We start from the raw sequence: 13,785 nt of genomic DNA, 5'->3' as shown, positions 1-13,785 counted from the left end.
TCCATCACAGCTGATGACTAAATTGCCTCCAACATATCTTGAAGTTCTCCAGAGCCCTGGTAATGAACTAATCACTTGATTCAGGTGTGTTGACCCAGGGTGATATCTAAAACCTGCAGGACACCGGCTCTCAAGGCCTGGAGTTGGCCACTCCTAACCTATGCCCTGCCCGTAATCAGGTACCTTGCTGGGATAATAAGCTCGTCAAAGGAGGAGAAAGAAGCATCAAGACAAGGAAACTCCTAACCATGCACGGAGGGTTTCACCCCAAGTCCAGCACCCTGAGGCTGTACGCTAAGCGGAAAGAAGGAGGCCGGGGACTGCTGAGTGTCAGCACCACGGTCCAAGATGAGACAAGGAACATCCACGAATACTTCAAGAAGACGGCCCCAACTGACCCCGTGCTGAGTGAATATCTCAGGCAGCAAAAACTGAAGAAAGAGGAGTAAGACGAGGAACCATCATGGAAGAGAGGCCCCTGCACGGTATGTACCACCGGCAGATAGAGGAGGTGGCTGATATCCAGAAATCCTACCAGTGGCTGGACAAAGCTGGACTGAAAGACAGCACAGAGACACTAATCATGGCAGCACAGGAAAAAGCTCTGAGCACAAGATCCATAGAGGCTGGGGTCTACCACCCCAGGTGCAGGCTGTGTAAAGATGCCCATGAGACAATCCACTACAAAACAGTAGGGTGGAAGATGTTAGCAGGCAGGGCATACATGGAACGCCATACCCAAGTGGCCGGCATAGTATACAGAAACATCTGTGCCGAATACTGCGTTTCAGAGAATTTGGCAGTACATCCTAGACTTGTAGTCAAGACTTCCTAAACCAAGTCCAAGATGAGACCAAGACCAAGAAAAAAAAAGTCTTTAAACTGCAGCCAGATGCTGCTTTTGTCAGGCATATTTATGTAAATGGCCTATATTTGTATAGCGCTTTACTAGTCCCTAAGGACCCCAAAGCTGGCTGCAGTGTGGCTTAAAAGTTGTGGAAGTGGGTCGTACTCGTTCCTGGTGGATGATGGGCTCCGCCAGGGCTGCACTTTCTCACAGATTCTGTTCATAATTTTTATGGAAATAATTTCTAGGCGTAGTCAAGTGGCAGAAGGCTTTCACTTGGATGGTCTCAGGATCTCATCTCTGATTTTTGCAGATGATGTGGTTTTTTTGGCTTCCAGCTCACCTTGGAATGGTTCGCAGCAGAGTGTGAAGCGGTGGGAATGAGAATCAGCACCTCCAAATCTGAGTCCAGGGTCCTCAGCCGGAAAAGGGTGGAATACCCACTCCGGGTCAGGGACGAGATCCTGCCCCAAGTGGAGAAGTTTGAGTGTCTCGGGGTCTTTACGAGTGACAGGAGAAGGGAACGGGAGATCAACAGATGGATTGTACCAGACATCCAAGAAAGGGTCTCCAGTATAAAGAGTTGGACAGCACCAGTCCCCAACATGGTACACACCTACTGGCTGAAGAAACTGACTGCACTTCATGAATACCTGGCCGCACAAATGAACCAGCTGCTAGTTGACGAGAGACACCCGGAATGGCTTACCGAAGGCCAGACAGTCCTGATCCTGAAGGACTCACAGAGGGGACCGGTCCCATCCAACAACCAACCAATAACCTGCCTCAGTACCACATGGAAGCTCCTATCAGGCAGATGAACAGGCACATGGCTCAATACATGAGTGGGACACAGACAGGGATTGGCAAGAATACCAGATGTGTAGACCGAGCATTTGCCCGAGACTGCAAGACCAGACTGACCAACCTGTGCACTTCCTGGATTGATTACAAGAAGGCCTATGACTCGATGCCCCACAGCTGGATACTGGACTGCCTAGACCTATACAAGATCAATAGGACCCTAAGAGCCTTCATCAGGAGCTCAATGGGGATGTGGTGGACAACACTCACCATCAAGTGCGGGATCTGTCCCCACTACTGTTCTGCATAGGCCTGAACCCCCTCAAGGACATCATGGACAAGACTGGCTACAGATACAGACTACGGAATGGAATAGTTGTCAGCCACCTCCTGTACATGGATAACATCAACCTGTATTCCAAGAGGGAATGAGACATCGATTCACTGAACCACACCACCTGGATATACAGCAATGACATCGGAATGTCTTGCAGACTAGAGAAATGTAGTCGGATGATAACAAAGAGAGGAAAAGTAGTCAGAACTGAGGGGATCGAACTACCAGAAGGCAACATCGCAAACATTGCGGACAGCTACAAGTACCTAGGGATCCCACAGGCAAGTGAGAACCATGAAGAGTCCGCTAGGAAAGCTGCAGCCACCAAGTGCCTACAGACGGTCAAGCAAGTCCTGAGGCATCAGCTGAATGGTAAGAACAAGATTCGGGCTATCAACACCTATGCCAGGGGTGGCCAACTCGGGGCCTCGAGAGCCGGTGTCCTGCAGGTTTTAGATGTGTGCTTGATCCATCACAGCTGATGACTAAATTGCCTCCAACATATCTTGAAGTTCTCCAGAGCCCTGGTAATGAACTAATCACTTGATTCAGGTGTGTTGACCCAGGGTGATATCTAAAACCTGCAGGACACCGGCTCTCAAGGCCTGGAGTTGGCCACTCCTAACCTATGCCCTGCCCGTAATCAGGTACCTTGCTGGGATAATAAGCTCGTCAAAGGAGGAGAAAGAAGCATCAAGACAAGGAAACTCCTAACCATGCACGGAGGGTTTCACCCCAAGTCCAGCACCCTGAGGCTGTACGCTAAGCGGAAAGAAGGAGGCCGGGGACTGCTGAGTGTCAGCACCACGGTCCAAGATGAGACAAGGAACATCCACGAATACTTCAAGAAGACGGCCCCAACTGACCCCGTGCTGAGTGAATATCTCAGGCAGCAAAAACTGAAGAAAGAGGAGTAAGACGAGGAACCATCATGGAAGAGAGGCCCCTGCACGGTATGTACCACCGGCAGATAGAGGAGGTGGCTGATATCCAGAAATCCTACCAGTGGCTGGACAAAGCTGGACTGAAAGACAGCACAGAGACACTAATCATGGCAGCACAGGAAAAAGCTCTGAGCACAAGATCCATAGAGGCTGGGGTCTACCACCCCAGGTGCAGGCTGTGTAAAGATGCCCATGAGACAATCCACTACAAAACAGTAGGGTGGAAGATGTTAGCAGGCAGGGCATACATGGAACGCCATACCCAAGTGGCCGGCATAGTATACAGAAACATCTGTGCCGAATACTGCGTTTCAGAGAATTTGGCAGTACATCCTAGACTTGTAGTCAAGACTTCCTAAACCAAGTCCAAGATGAGACCAAGACCAAGAAAAAAAAAGTCTTTAAACTGCAGCCAGATGCTGCTTTTGTCAGGCATATTTATGTAAATGGCCTATATTTGTATAGCGCTTTACTAGTCCCTAAGGACCCCAAAGCTGGCTGCAGTGTGGCTTAAAAATTGTGGAAGTGGGTAGGGGTGAGCTGCCGTTTCTTTTGATCACCCGTTTTCTCCTGTTTTGACTTAGTTAACGAGGTCAGACTCTTTATTTTTGACTTTTGTTTTGGTAAGGTCAGGGGTGCGGGATTTGTGTAGATTTGTTTTGTTTATTGTTTTGGCCTTGGCTCACCCTGAAGTGTTGACACTCCCGTTTTGTTGTTCCTTTTTTTCACATTGTAAATAAATCACATTGTAATGACCAGATTTGTTTCCTGTGGCTGCTTGGGGGGGAAGTGGTGGCGGGGAGTGAGTGCCTCACTCATGTTATTGCCTGGCCCTAGACGGGTCGTAACATGAATTGGGGGCTCGTCCTCTGCCTTCTTCTGTGGTTGTTTTCGTGTGTTTTGGTCTGTTTGGCAGTTTTCTTGGTGTGGGGATAGTAGGTGTGTGGGATTATGGAGTTTTCTTTGGATGATTTTGTTACTTCGCCTTCATGGGATAAAATGGTGAAGTGCAGGAAAGTGGATTTGCTCATTATTGCTAGTTTTTATGATGTTCAAGTGTCCTATAGTGCCCGTAAAGCGGAGGTTAAGGACGCTTTGTGTGCAGGGCTGGTGGAGCACCCTTTCTGCCCCAAAGGCAGCTGTAGAGCAGCTTGGCGGTGGGGTGTGAGGGTGGCGCCGGAGACTGAGCCGGAGCCGGATGCCAAAGGGCCTGTTAACATGCTCTCGGCTGAGGTTGAGTCTGATGCAGCTGAGGTGGACTCTGATGCTGCTGCGGCGGAGTCTGAAGCAGCTGAGTCTGGTACAGCCGGGGAACTCCTGGCGGGGCGGTCTACGGAGGATCTCCGTTTGACCCTCCGTATAAGGGAGGTGGAAACCCATGCTAAAGAGCTTGAGGTACAAGCAATGCACCTGCGTGTCAGAGCTTTGGAGCTGGAGCGAAAGCCCTCCACATCTGCCTCTAGTCATCCTAGTACATCCACCGCTGTCTCGACAGGTTTTGACATCACTAAGCACGTTAAACTGGTTCCCCCGTTTCGTGAGGCCGAAGTGGACTCCTATTTTAACGCTTTTGAGCGTATAGCGGCCGCGTTAAACTGGCCGAAGGAGTTTTGGCCACTGTTATTGCAATGCAAACTGGTTGGCAAAGTCCAGGAGGTGTGTACCAGTTTATCAATTGAAGATAGCCTAGATTATGACATCATGAAGAAGACTGTGTTGCAGGCATATGAGCTTGTCCCAGAAGCCTACCGTCAAAAATTTAGGAAGTGTGCAAAAACTGCCAATCAGACGTTTGTGGAGTTTGCCCGTGAAAAGAGTCGCTTGTTTGAACGATGGTTGCAGGCCAGTAAAGTAAAGGATCTTGATGGGCTGAAAGAGCTTCTTTTGTTAGAGGAATTCAAAAAATGTCATTTATCTGAATGAGCAAAAGGTGACGTCACTTGCTAAAGCGGCAGTGATGGCTGATGAGTTTACTCTCACTCACAAAACTATATTTTCAGCCGCTGTTGTACAAAATATCAGGGTGGGACAGGAGAGGAAAATAAAATCGCCAAAGGTAGGATGGAAGGATAGACAGGAGGATGGTGGTAATCGCGACTGTTTTTATTGTCGCAAACCCGGACATCTGATCGCTGTCTGTCCCGCGCTCTGGAGGAAGGAGCAGCGCAAAGGCTCTAAAAATTCAGCCAGTGTAGGTCTTATTAAAGTTTCCCTTCGCCTAAAATGCATTCCACCCATGATTTGCACCATGCGGATGCTGAAATAGAGCCACGTTTTAAACCATTTATCACCAAAGGCTTCGTTTCTGTGACGGGAGAAGAGAGGGATAAAGTGCCTGTTACTATTCTTCGGGACACAGGTGCGCATCAGTCATTTATGTTGGACAGTGTACTGCCATTGTCAGATAAAACTGCTTGTGATTCAGATGTGTTAGTTTGGGGAATTAGGATAAGCGTTCTTTGGGCGCCGCTACACAAGGTGCATTTGCATTCGCCCGTAATAACGGGACATGTTAAAGTTGCCGTGAGTTCCCAGTTGCCTATTAAAGGGGTTTCATTTATTCTGGGAAATGACTTGGCTGGTGGGATAGTTTTTCCACCGCCTGAAGTGGTGGAAACGCCTGTTGTCTCTGTCACTGATGCTGCCACCCCTATATCAAGTGTGTTTCCTGTTAGTGCTATTACTCGTGCGCAATCGCGCAAATTTGACGATATTATGGATGTCGCTGACACATTTATGGCGACGCTAGATGAAAGAAAGTCTCCCAGCTGTGAGAGTGGCAGAATAGGAAGCGGCAATGATGTGACAAAACTGATGCCAGAGTTGGATGAAAAGTTAAGTAAGGATGCACTGATAACCGCTCAGCAGAATGACTCGTCACTGGCTCCCTGTTTTATATCCGCAGCCGCGAGTGCAGAAAGTAAATCCCCCACTTCTTTTTTTGTGCAAGATGGAGTTCTTATGAGGAGGTGGTCCCCTGACCGGAGTGGTTTGCGTGGTGCTATGCAGGTGGTGGTGCCGAAGCCACACAGAGGGCAGGTGCTTAGCTTAGCGCATGACGCCAGCATGGCAACTTGTTCTGTCAAACCTGCAGCTTGAAGTCTTCTCTTTACAGTTGAAACTGAGACTTGCTTACTATGAACACTATTAAGCTGTGCTTGAAGCTGTTGTCCTGTGAACTACCTGTCATGCAAGCTGTTAACTCTCAGAAACCTGTCCTCTGATTAAGTTGTTGCTTTTGGCCTACCAGACTTCTTCCTGTCACAGTTTGCCCCAGTTTGTTAATGGTGACGCAAACTGCATTCACTTACACCGTGACTTTCTTTGCAATTTCTCTGTAGGAAAGACCTACATTTTTAAGTGTAATGATGGTCTGTCTTTCTTCCATTGTTAATTTCCTTTTTCTTATCATTTTTGTATCAACACACTACTTTCTGCAATACAATACTGTTCAACTGATGCTCACAAGAGTATAGTACCACAGTGTGTTCCAACACTGCTATTATGCAGAAAGACAGGGTTGAGTATCTTGCCCAAGTACAGCTGTTGCAGTGAAGGTGTTGAGTCCGAGAGCAGCTGACCTGATAGATGGGATCATTGTGAAGATAGAAACCTGGACCCTATGTAGCCGGTTACCAAGGTTACGTGAAGTACCCTCTGAGGGTCTATGAGAATGACTGCAACCATAACCGAAACCAACTCACTGATCTGTACCACAGCAACAGCGAACACGGAGAATGCGCTGCTACATAATAAACAGCCAAAGGAGCAATGCCCTCCATGGAGAAAGACACTAGAGGCCAAGATCAAGGTAGCACAGAGGAAAGCCATCTATCGAAGCTGCAGAAAGGGATGTTGTAGAAAGGGATGTCTACGAAGTTAGCAAGCTGCCCATAACTGAGGCCTTGGAAAATGCCAGGTAAAGACTCACAGCCTCGGCCAGCCAAAAAGGTATACCAGACATATAGAAAGCAGGAGAATCAGCCATCTGTACTCCACAGAACCAAACATATACGCTCACTGGTGAGAGAGTGATAAGAAAACATCCTCACCAAGGCTGGAGATGGAGCAGTACTGGAAGAGCATATGGGAGAAATATGCAACCCATAACGGCAATGCTCAATGGCTCGTGGATTTAGGGTGGCTGTGTCTCAGGTGGTAGAGCAGATCAGCTACTGACTGGAAGGTTGGTGGTTCGATCCTTGGCTTCCCCAGTCTGCATGCCAAGTATCCTTGGGCAAGATACTAACCCCAAGTTGCTCTCCGATACTGTATGTCCATTGGAGTCTAAATGTGTGTGTGAATGCTTAGATTGCACTTAAGTATAGAAGGAAGTGCTTGTATGAGTGGGTGTGAATGGGAGAATGATGCATGTTGTATACAGCGCTTTGAGTACTCGGGGAGAGTAGAAAGCGCTATATAAGAATCAGTGCCTTTACCATTTAAGAGCAGACTGCAGAAACCTCCCTGAACAGGATCCAGTATGCATCACAGTGGCAGACTTTCTTGTGGACCAAGAAAGGGTCTTAAGTATAAAGAGTTGGACAGCACCAAGCCCTGACATGAATCATGCCTAGTGGTTACTGAAGCTATTTAGGGCAAAAGATGCATCCGCCTCGTCCGAGGGCCAAATACCTGCAGAGATTAAGGCAAGCCTGAGAAGGCAGCAGAATGGGGAAAAACAAGATGTGGGCTAGTGGTGTGCGATACCACTGATTTCCTTTCCAATCCGATACAAAGTAAAATTCAAGGTGGTATCGACGATACTGTTCCGATACGATACTTTGTACAAAAACTTCTTTTTTTTTACTGTATCTTTTATTGTATCTCAAATTATAGCTTCATAATGATTACAGGACATCAGATTACTTGTTCTTATGACTTAATAATGCAGTCCCTTGGCCCAGAAAAATATTACCCTGACTTCTATTAGTTATGATGTGTAAAAATGTTTGCAAATTCCTCTGGAGCTCAACATGTCAGTCTCAATATATAATTCAATTATAACTCTGAATTGATGTTTTTCAACCATTACCTCCGGTTGCAAAACAGCCCCAGAGCATAATTTTATTACCACCATGCTTGTTAGTTGGCATAGTGTTCTTAGATTTAAAAGTCTCACCACTGCTTTTCTAAACACATCACTTATCTTTATGGCCTAATAGCTCAATCTTTATTTTGTCTGACCATAAAGGTTTTTCCAGGAGTTTTTTGTTCATGTGCCCAGCTGCAAATTTTAGTCAAGCATGAAAGTGTGTATTTTAAACTAAATGTGAAATTGTAGTTCACTGTAGACAATGGTGCTTTGTGTCCCAGCAGTTTCCAGTTCATGACAGGCTTGAACCTTGGTGGGGGGTTTTTTTTAACTGAACATCCTAACCAATATCCTCTGACATCATTCAGATCTTAGCAAAGTTGTGACATATTGAGACAAATAAAGTTCCTTCCCACAGCCCCAACAGATTGAAAATCTGTTGACAGTTCTGTGCCAGGAAGCCAGCTAATTAAAATTACCTATACTACCACCAAGAAGAGTGGTCAAATATCTCATCAGATTTATATCAGGAGCTTGTTTACGGCTTCCAAAAGCATGTAATCAAGCAAAAAACTGGCTATAATATAATACTAATGGGGGTATGTAAGTTATATTTTTAACCCTACACAGTTGTATGAAAAAGTGTTTCCATCCTGAATTCCTATTTTTTTTATATCTTTGTCAGAAATGTTTCAGCACTGCACTGATGCCTTTACCAAACAGTCTTAAATTTGGATAGAGATTCACAAAAACATATCTCAGGGTTAGTTAGGCTTAAGCCCGATGAGAAGTATTGAACTGCCATCTTAAGTAGTGTTCACGAAATCAGGTAGATCAGCGGGAGGTTTGGTAATCAGGGCAGGTGCATGGGTCAGAGGCGGGAGCCTAAGATGAGCTCCACCCAGACAGAGGAGAGGGGGAGAGAGAGAGCACACAACAACAATAAAACTGTCATGCACCACAGTGCGCGCACACAAACGGGATCCAAAAGCAGACTCAATAAATCAAATGCGAGCAAGAAAACAGTTTATTGCTTTAACAAAAGGTGACCTGGAACAACCAAAGAAACAAAACGAGGAACTGAAGAAAAAACGGGAAGATAAATGACACAGGGAAGCCATAATCAGGACCATGGGAGGCTGCAACAGAAAGGGGAGAAAATTACTAATGAGCTGGGAAATAGGGAGACACAACAAGACAGGGCTTTAGTAATTGGCTTACGATCAGAGCGGGACAGTGGGACTCAGAAGGGGGGGGAAGTGTGTCTGTGCGAAGCGAATCCGAGGAGGCAGGGATGAGGACAGATGATGCACTGCTCGCAAGCAGGAGGACAGGCAGGTAGCAGACACAAACACCGGATCGTACCCTAGGCACGTGAAGGCAGAATTAACGCAGTTCAAATGACACATATGTACAAAGCTTTTGCGGGAAGCCTAGTTACCCCCTGAGGGGTGATTAACGGACTGGCGGGGAGCATCCGTCAGCGTGGGTTAAATAGTCCTCCAGGTAATTGCCCAGAATGGAAAACAGGTGTGCAGGTGATGGCCCAGCCCGGGGGTGTGGCCACCAGGGCAGCCCACACACTCCTCAGACATAGGGCCACAGACCATGACAAAAACATGTGGCATGACAGAGAGTAATATATACACACACAGTTGTGTCATGGTCTCGGTGCCTCCCTGGCAGTGTAGAATTAAAAAACAAACAAACAAACCATTACAAAAGCACAAAGGTAAACTGCACCATATTTTAAAATGCAGTTGCATTTTTGAGCTTGGACTTATTTCATGTTATTGTTATATCCAACAGGCAAAAAGAAACTGCTAAATCAGGTTTGAAAACTAACACGGATATGGTGAGTAGAATGACTTATTCTTCAAACATCCAGAATATGATATGTCATAATAAAGGTAATTCTATTATTTACTAAAGTGTCATTGAAGTCTATAATTGTAATCTTTAATAGGTGATGATCCTCAGCCCTGCTTTCATGAAATATGTCCATTATGTTTGGCTAAAAAAGCATGGGAGGTATCCATCCACTGGCTTTCTGACTTTAGTTCTCAGCTTGTACTTGTGTGATGAGGTAGGTTCAAGAAACAGATATGATAATTCATTTCTACACCATTCATTATTGGCCCATTGGTTGTACATGAGAGCATAGATATCATTTCCAGCTTAAGCATTACCACAAGGGATCTTTACCATCTGATTATTTCTAGAGCAGAATTACCTAAATATCATTAAACTAGCTGGGACAATATCCCTTATTTAGATTTGACAATCACAGATAGACAATCTGTGATTGCATTTGGAAGGCCTCATAGGGAACTGGCAGTTGGCCCTAGGCTGGATGACCCATGTACTAATGAGAAGTGAATGAATTAAAAAGGTGTGGAGGTTGGAGCATTAAAATGAGAATCAAATTTTACATTGCAGCTGTTAAGGAAATATACTCTAAAACACTTCTTCAGTAAAGACTCAGAGAAGAGAAACACACAGAACTTCTTGCTAGCAAGGGCAGCCTCCAGAACTGAGACTCGCGCTAAGAAACTGCCCCGGTCTTTATTTATACTTCAGTGTGTGTGTGTGTGTGTGTGGGGGGAGGGGTCCTGCTGATCAAAGGGTCATATAACATGAAGGCACAAGAGGTACATCCTTGGTCAGGAAGAGGGTAGTCTCCCCCTCACCCTAGATGGTTCACCCTAGATAACACGGTGAGGAAGTCCAGCAGTTCATCTAAACAAAAGGCACTTAGACTAAAACAGACATAGCTACGTTAAAACAATAAAACAAGGTACAAGCTCTTCCCATGCTCCCAGGATGTGGGGGTGCATTCCTGGAGTGCACACCAAGCCTTTTGCGGCCTGCTAGAGATCACACATCCTGTCACTACACAATTGATTATACGCCTCTAAGCATACATGGTTAAATATTTCCTAATACAAATAACTACATGCAGTATTCTACCATATGCGAACTTATATCACTAAAAGATTATACTGACTAATAAGTACAATTTTCCATTGACAGCAGCCGTTCCCCAACTGTCTGTGAATGGTACTCATGGAGAATTGATCTATGATCATACAAATGTGTGTATTAATGATCATAAAACTGACCTCAAAGCCGATTGTTAGTGAGTGATACTATCTTCAGTCATTATGCAAATGTACTGTTAAGGCTTGGGAAACCTGTAGGACATTTTTACCAATGAAAATGCTATGTCCAGATGAATAGAATTAACTTACCAAGATTTCCATACACAGATGATTGAGGATACATCAAGACATAAGTTTTTGAGGCTTTTACTTTTAGAGTCCTTTCCTTCAAGGAAATTAGGGGACCAAGGGACTTGCCCCCCTGTCCTTAGTCCCCTAATAATACCTTTTTTAAGAGCAATGCAGAACACATTAGTGGGGGGATAAAGTCACTCTTTACACTGATGCATCAATCAGTTAATCAGTCAGGAACAGGTTAGTGATAGTGGTAATAGTGGTTAATAGTGGTAACTATTAACCTTGATTTCTTTCCTATTTCTCTTTATTCAGTTTATCTGTTTATTATTAATTGTGTGTATTTATTATAGTTTTATACTGTTACCGTATTTGCATGTTGAAGTGTTTGTTTCTTGGCCTTTCCTATTGCCTTGATAAGGCTCTTGGTATGAGAAAATTCCAGGGGATAGTGAGGGTGCTAGTAGTAGAATATATGACAAGTACAGACAATCCCAACTTATACAGACTGTATTTTTATTTTTGGTTTTTAATAAAATATACTTAAAAAAGAAAAAAAGAAAAATGGAATGGCAAATCGCCTGCACTGCATTAAGCTAAAGCACAGGTGTCGAACTCCAGGCCTCGAGGGCCGGTGTCCTGCAGGTTTTGGATGTGTCCTTAATCCAACACAGCTGATTTAAATGGCTAAATTACCTCCTTAACATGTCTTGGGGTTCTCCAGAAGCCTGTTAATGAATTAATCATTTGATTAGGGTGTGTTGACCCAGGGTGATATCTAAAACCTGCAGAACACCGGCCCTCGAGGCCTGGAGTTCAACACCCCTGAGCTAAAGCATGTTAATGAAATCTGTAGTGTCTATAATCTATAATTATTTTATGTTAATTTCATTTGTGATTAATAATCCACATTTTTGTGTCTTCAGGTTGATGTGTTTGGATTTGGAGCAGACAAGAATGGAAACTGGAATCATTACTATGAGCAAATCAAAAACAAACGTCTGAAAACTGGACAACATCCTGGAAGGGTGGAATATCAATATATCGAGAAACTTCATAAGCAACGGAAAATTCATTTTTTCAGAGGATGGTAATCTGGCTTTTGGTGTCTCTCAGGGGCATTAAGATAAGCAGCCCTCAGAACTGTAGAATTAAAATACTTAAGAATAGTAGATCTAAAAAGAAAAAACGTGTAGTTTTGTTAATTAGTTGCGTGTTGGGTATCAGAGATTACTTATTTTTGGAAGTGTTTACATACAATAAAGTCCTTTCAGTATACCACCATACAAAATAGGTTGTCCATTTTGTTCATAAAACGGTTTTCCTCCACTTCGGCAACTTATTCTTCAGCATATTTTGTCCAGTATATCCACTATCTGTCCTCTGCACATGTTGAAACCATTTTAGTCTTGTCTCTCTAGCTACCCTATCTGAGCTGTTCCACTGATATATTAACCCTTTAAAACCGGTCAGAGCGGGCACGCTCCGTTTTGCGTAACTATTTTTAAATCCCGGTAGCTCTGCAACCACATGAGCTAGCGCAATAATTTTTTTTGCATATGAAACCGGAGGAGTTGTACTTACATCTTATGCCATCAGCTTGTCCTAGGTCACAGTTTCCTTCCACATATAGCTTTGCAAAAACTACATAAAAAGCACTTGCAGCAACAAAAACATAATATTCCAGAAACACGCTTTGCCGATCCGATCAGCTGTTTGTAACACTTCCTACGTCCATCAGCGTGAACTATCGCATGTCCGCCATGACCTGCCCGAAACCGGAAGTGACGTCATTTTCGCGGAAATGTAGTTTTTTTTACCATCAAGGCCTCATGAGCCGATACTGGTGTTTTTAAAATTTATGTTTGACTTTATGACTTTCTGTGTCATTTCTGGGATGCTTAGGACTCATATTACACTGCTGGAAATAGTTTATTTTGATGCATATGCTGCTTTTTTGCAGATGACCACACCTTACTGCCGTGTGCAGGAGAGAAGTGACTATTGCGTTACTTTAAAAAGAAAAGTTTAACATTTTTCCAGGGTATAATTGACCATTTTTAACTACTTTTGATTTTACCTTTACAGTTCAACTTTAAAAACTATTTACTTTGCTTGTTTGGTATCATTCTTTCTTCTTCTTTCTCCTCTCTGTATGCAGATAGATATATATAGATATATATATAGAGAGAGAGAGAGAGAGAAAGAGAGCTAGATATAGATAGATAGATAGATAGATAGATAGATAGATAGATAGATAGATAGATAGATAGAGATACAGTGGGGCAAAAAAGTATTTAGTCAGGGTTAGGGTTAGTCTGACTGTTTGAGGCTGTGGACAGGTGTCTTTTATACAGATGATGAGTTCAAACAGGTGCCATTCATACAGGTAACGAGTGGGGGACAGAAAAGCTTCTTACAGGAGACGTTACAGGTCTGTGAGAGCCAGAGATTTTCCTTGTTTGAGGTGACCAAATACTTATTTTCCACCCTGATTTACGAATAAATTCTTTACAAATCCTACCATGTGGATTCATGGATTTTTTTTCACATTCTGTCTCTCACAGTTGAAGTGTACCTCT

At 44.2% G+C, this 13,785-nt stretch overlaps 1 protein-coding gene across 2 annotated transcripts in view; it reads left to right on the top strand.

Annotated features, from left to right (window-relative positions):
- LOC146610119 (CMP-N-acetylneuraminate-beta-galactosamide-alpha-2,3-sialyltransferase 1-like) overlaps positions 1–13,371 on the top strand; it is a 42,633-nt gene extending 29,262 nt beyond the window's left edge. The window contains exons 5-7 of one of the 2 annotated variants that reach the window (XM_085346707.1): positions 9,777–9,822; positions 9,934–10,053; positions 12,130–13,371. In XM_085346707.1, the coding sequence (XP_085202833.1) occupies positions 9,777–9,822; positions 9,934–10,053; positions 12,130–12,297 (334 nt within the window). In that variant the 3' untranslated portion in view covers positions 12,298–13,371. The remainder of the gene's footprint in view (positions 1–9,776; positions 9,823–9,933; positions 10,054–12,129) is intronic. The other variant, XM_085346708.1, reaches the window with a different exon arrangement.
- The last annotated feature ends 414 nt before the right edge of the window (positions 13,372–13,785 follow it).

Source organism: Diplotaxodon limnothrissa, linkage group LG22 (assembly GCF_057381915.1).
Source record: "Diplotaxodon limnothrissa isolate DT_005_m linkage group LG22, D_limnothrissa_male_GT1.1, whole genome shotgun sequence".
Lineage (NCBI taxonomy): Eukaryota > Metazoa > Chordata > Actinopteri > Cichliformes > Cichlidae > Diplotaxodon > Diplotaxodon limnothrissa.
The sequence above is the reverse complement of the archived record's forward strand: the minus strand, read 5'-3'. Positions and strand labels throughout refer to the sequence as shown.